Genomic DNA, 5,804 nt, shown 5'->3' with positions numbered 1-5,804 from the left:
ATATCCCCTTTAAAAGATAATGAAAGAAAGACAAGAAGCATGTCTCATTGAGAGACAGATTTAATTTGAAACTATACACATAATAATAATAATAATAATTATAGAGAGGTATCTTATTATAGGTAGTGATGCACTCTGTTGTATATAGTTTATACACTTTACAACTTTCAAACTATAGGTTATAATATGTGGAATTCCAAGACCTAGGAACATGCATATACAAACAGTTATAATTACTAGTAACAATAAATTTATGGTACAAATGTTAAATAGGGACATATAGTCCTTCTATGTGTGTATCTATGTCTGCAAAATCACCACAACTAATTAAATTGCATTGATCTTTTCCCACACACACACACACACGTAATAGTATAATGCCATATATCTTGGCCCTTTATTTTCTCTCTCTCTCTCTATATATATATGGAAGCGACAAAGTTCATTGGATTCTGAAATTTTGAGTGTACTATATGTATGAAACAATTTCACAGGAAGTTGAAAGGAATCATTTAATATAATGGGTGAGAGAATTAGTGAAGGCAAAGAAGGGTCTTGTTGTCTAATTACTAGTCCTAATAATGGGAGTAGAAAACGTTCATTCATAGACTTGAATGAAGAAGCTGGTGATGATGAGAACAGAAGCAATAAGAATGATAATGAGATATGTTCATCTTCATGGCAAGAAGGGAATTTGAGTAGCAGCAACAACAACAACGCCACATCATCAAGCGAAGAAGAAGAAGAAGAAGAAGAAGATGATAAGAATAATAATAAAGGAAGAAGAACAAGTATGGTTAGACAATATGTGAGGTCAAAGATGCCAAGGCTTCGTTGGACTCCTGATCTCCATCTTGCTTTTGTTCAAGCTGTTAATCGCCTTGGTGGACAAGAAAGTAAGTATCTAATCACACTACCATTTCAAATTCATATCCTTATATATATTCGGATTTCATAGACATATTTTTTTTTAAGAATAAATGAACAAAATTACACATAAAAGAGTTTCACGTGGATATAAATATGAAATCATACCTGAAATACTGATTTTAAAGGACAAAAATACACCCCAAATCTTACAAACTTACTAACAATATGTGACAATGTTATCCATCAAAAACAATTTTTCAGATGTACTTTGATATTTACAATCTTGTGTTTATATTTTTGTCTATTCCAAATTTTTTCATATGTACTTTTGTCTTTCTTTTTTTTTTTAAACTTATCTAAATATTTGAATTGGCAATAATGGGTTCAGGAGCAACACCAAAGTTGGTTCTTCAGTTGATGAATGTGAGAGGTCTTAGCATTGCACATGTAAAGAGTCATTTGCAGGCAAGTTCATATATATATATATATTCATATATCTTTTCTATTAGATTAAACTTTTAAAACAAATGATTTATTCGATTTTTAGAAAAATTAAAAAAATGAGATTTTTACATCAAGAATATGGGTAGATATATAATCATTTATATATTTTCTCTTATCAATTTAAGATTTTGGAAAAACTGATTTTATAATAAAAAGTCTCGTTATATCTACTAATTTTTTTTAATCTTTTCTTCAATAATAACGTATTGATCTATCCTTGTATTTAAATAATTATTTTGAAATTCAGATGTATCGAAGTAAGAAGCTTGATGAGTCTGGTCAAGGTAAAAATTTTAGAATTTTCATTACTATTGAAGGTTTAGTAATTTACATCACGTATAAATTCACAATATTATTTCAGTTTTATCCCAAAGTAGGGCAATGCAACAAGGAAGGCATCAAATTTTGGAGATGTACCAAAGATTAAATGTACAAGCACACTTTGGGGTTGATAACATTATTAACAGGAGTAGTAGTTATGTACCATCATCATCTCTCCCCATTAAACAACAACCATATAACATTAAACCTCATCATCATGCCTCTTCAAGGTATCACTTACTAGTAAAACTTTGATTATCATAAGCGTGTATAAAAGAATTTTATATTATTATCTAATGATTTAATTACTCCATCAGTCTTTATAATTTCAATAAATTTTTAATTAGTCCTATTTTTTTTTTTAATTAGGCCTTCTATTATAACAGATTTTGTAAATAAGTCTTTACTGTAACAAAAATATTAAAATTAACGGAATATATATTCTGTTAAATTATAAGTAATATTTAATCAAGTATTAGATATATTTATTTTATTTAATAAAATATTTTGTTAATTTCAACATTTTTGTCACGACAAGAATTTAATTAAAAAATCTGATATGGTATAAGAATTTAATAAAAATAAATAAAAATTTAATTAAAAATTCAGTAAAATTATAGAGATTGATAGCGAAATTAAATCTTATCTAATTAATTAAATACTAACATATATGATGCATGTAATAGTAATACATGTTTATTAAAATTCTTTTAACTATTCTCTTTAATTTGCAGATTTCATCCAACTGGGATTTTCAATAGTCACATGATGACAAGATCAAGTTCATTGGAGGACAAAGATTCAAGGTTATATGAAGCAAGCTCACATCTACTTGATGTAAGGGATGCAATAATAAGAAGAAATAATAGTAGTAATAGTAATGGAGCTTTTAGGTCTTGCCAAATACTTGAACAAGTGAAGTGGCCTCCTCCTCCTCCTAGAGGAACCTTAAAGGATAAGAATGATAATGGATCACAAGAAAGTGAGAAACATGAAACTTTAGTAGCCATTTCAATGGATGACAACAATACTAGATTTGGTGCACAACCTTCATCACAACAATGGAGCACTACTACCTTGGCTGATTATCAATGTCATCATCATCAAAGAAGTTCTTGCAGTGTTGCCTTCCCTGCTGGCCATCATGCCAAGTTAGATGCTCAGGTAATAATAATAACACTAGCTACTATATTTTATACCTCTAATTTCTTACTTGCAAATTGGAATTTATTTGATTTATTTATTTTTACTAGATTTTGCTAAGGTAGTTGTTAAGATTTTTGTTGCAAGTTTTTCATTGAACAACAAAGAAATCTATCTTGATTATATATAACAATCAGTATATTTTAGTACATAGTATTTTTTAGGTTTTGTTAACATGTAAAAAACATTAACCGCTAGCTGTATATTATTTTATAAAAAAAAATTTAAANAAAATGAGTTTAAAATATTTTAAAATTATTTTATTTTACATTCTTTAATTATTATTCATTTTATTTTGTATTTATTAATTATTACTAAAATAATTGAATAATATTAAAAATAATAAACATATAATTATAACTATTTAAGTTAAATAAAATAATTTTAAATTATTTTCTTATTACCTCTCTAATATTATCAATTTCATAATAATGTCCTCCATGGTTCATTATTACTTCATTATAGTAAAGTCAATTGTTTTTACTTACTATTTAAATTCTTGATTTTCTTTTTACTGTTGATGTTGTAAATTCTTACTTATGTTATTAGGGAAAGTACGTGGAATCAATGTACAATAGATGTTTAGGGAGTATTAGAGATATAACCATTAGCGTTACCTTTTTTCATTAGCGTAAGTTTTTGAGATGAGTGGTATCATAACATGGTATTAGAGCTTTAGATTCAAAAAGTCAAGAGTTTGATCCTTGGTGAACCCAAAATTAATTTAAACTTTTGGAATGAGTGGTTTTATGACATGAGATGTTTATTATCCCTAGTACTCGGATGGTTATTCTGAATATTATGGGTGATGTTTATTTTGTAACTCATATAGTCTATTGTACACATTGTATAAATAATTCATTAATTATTATGCATACTAACTAAATTCATTAATTAATTAGTGGTGTAGGATATTTAGCATTTGGAAGAAATTTTATTTAATTTTTTAATTTCCTTTTCGAGGTTATTGCAGGTACATGATCTAAAAAACCAAATGCATGATGAGAAGAAGAAAGGGTCGTCATCATCATCGAGTTTCCTAGAGCTTAAGCTAAGCCAAGACTCATTAGAAAACCCACAAAGTGAACAAGAAATCAATACTAAACTTTCTCTTTCGTTGTTCTCTTCATCATCAAATTCAAGTGATTACAAACACAAAGAGAAGAAAACCCAGGTTGAGCGTTTATTTTTACAACAAAATTTCACACAAAGGAGTCTATTGGGCTGAGTACTTATTAGGATCTGACCATGTCAAATAGAGTAGATCTTTTAAGTACTTGTCTCATCATAAGTCATAACAAACCACATAGAACAGAAAATATTATTTTTTGTAATCCGAATTTTTGGTATCAATTAAGTTGACTTCTTTTATGTTTTATCCATCTCATAAAAAACCATATTAAATTTATGTAAAAAATTAGTTACTAAATTAATTATATTCGTATAAAATATATATATATAAAAATATAAAATATACATTAATATGTATATAATAATTAATTTGATGGATATTTTTTATGAACATATAATTTTTTGAATGTGAAATTCAAATAAATTTAAAATTTATAACACCTCCAATAATAACAGTACAATATACTAAAAATATACACATTTTATGATGCTACCTAAATGAAAAGGCTTCTTATTAAATTATTAATGAGAGAAAGTATAAATGTAATAATGGTGGTGCTTTATTTTTGGGTGCCAGGACAACACTGAATAAGTAAATGCTATGAAAAATAATTAAAAAATAGGACTAATAATAAACGTATTAAAATATATATAGGCATTTTATTATGATACTTAAATGAAAAAAGGCTTTTGCATTATTAATTAGAGAAAGTATAAATGTAATGGTGGTTGTTCACAATAAGATTTAATGAGTCTAATGCCGCGAAAAATAATTAGAAAAAAGGACTAATAATAAACGTCAAAATATCAAAAAGTACATTATGTTAAAAAAATTTAAAAAGATAAAAATTAAAAAAAATTATTTTTCTAATACTTTTATTTTAAAAAAATCATTAAATTTAATTATTATATATATTTACATATAAATATATAAATTATTTAAATAATTTTTTAATATATATTTTATATTTTAATATGTATTATATATAAATAATTATTTTTTATATACATTTAATATAATTCTTTATTTTTCCTTAAAAAATTTTGTCAAACATACTAAAATGTAAAAACATGCACGATATATATAATAATAATAGATGTTAGATTAGCAGCTTCCAAAGTTTTAATTTGACCTTATTAACTTTGAAACCTAAAAGGTTGGATTTTAGGATTAAGGAAGTAATTAAGTATAGTCCATATTTGTGTATATACTACATAGAGGTGTTCGATCTTTAACCTTACTTTTGAGAATTGTGACTTAAGCCAATGACGCTGATTAAGTTATTAGTAATCTTGCTGATGTGGAAGTTTTTTTCCCGAGAATTCTGCTGACGTGGAAGTTAGTTAGAAGAGTTACTTGTTAGCAGTAAAAGCAGTTAGTTAGAAGTGGTTACAAGTTTGTTATTCAGTTAGGCTAGTGCAGTGTTAGTTCATGGGTAAGAAATCAGTATTCTTCTCTCTCCGTTTTCTGGTCTCTGTTCTTGACTTCACTATCAATTTACTCTCTCAATTCTCATGTGATCACAATTTCTTCATGAATATATCGACTTTATAAAAAAGAAATAACAATTACATAATAGGAAACTAAATAAGATAACATGTATTTGTGGCCAAGCTAACGGATAGTTATAGTATCTTAACCCTATTTTATAATAAACTATAGAGGTATATATAGACATACAAATATTTGAATCATATAATCTAGAATTAAACCACACAGTTACATACTCAAACAACAAATTGGCCAATTTCCCTAGCTAACCACCGCCACACCC

At 26.5% G+C, this 5,804-nt stretch overlaps 1 protein-coding gene across 2 annotated transcripts in view; it reads left to right on the top strand.

Moving 5' to 3' along the window:
* The window catches only part of LOC107462350 (uncharacterized), a 4,682-nt gene extending 413 nt beyond the window's left edge, over positions 1-4,269 (top strand). For both annotated transcript variants that reach the window (XM_052253128.1, XM_016080921.3), the window contains 6 exons: positions 495-896; positions 1,259-1,335; positions 1,622-1,658; positions 1,736-1,925; positions 2,430-2,859; positions 3,872-4,269. In XM_052253128.1, coding sequence (XP_052109088.1) covers positions 521-896; positions 1,259-1,335; positions 1,622-1,658; positions 1,736-1,925; positions 2,430-2,859; positions 3,872-4,126 — 1,365 coding nt within the window. In that variant the 5' untranslated portion in view covers positions 495-520 and the 3' untranslated portion in view covers positions 4,127-4,269. The remainder of the gene's footprint in view (positions 1-494; positions 897-1,258; positions 1,336-1,621; positions 1,659-1,735; positions 1,926-2,429; positions 2,860-3,871) is intronic.
* Positions 4,270-5,804: the final 1,535 nt, after the last annotated feature.

The sequence above is a fragment of the Arachis duranensis genome, chromosome 8, assembly GCF_000817695.3.
Source record: "Arachis duranensis cultivar V14167 chromosome 8, aradu.V14167.gnm2.J7QH, whole genome shotgun sequence".
In the NCBI taxonomy this organism is placed as follows: Eukaryota; Viridiplantae; Streptophyta; class Magnoliopsida; order Fabales; family Fabaceae; genus Arachis; species Arachis duranensis.
This window is presented reverse-complemented; position numbering and strand designations above follow the sequence as displayed.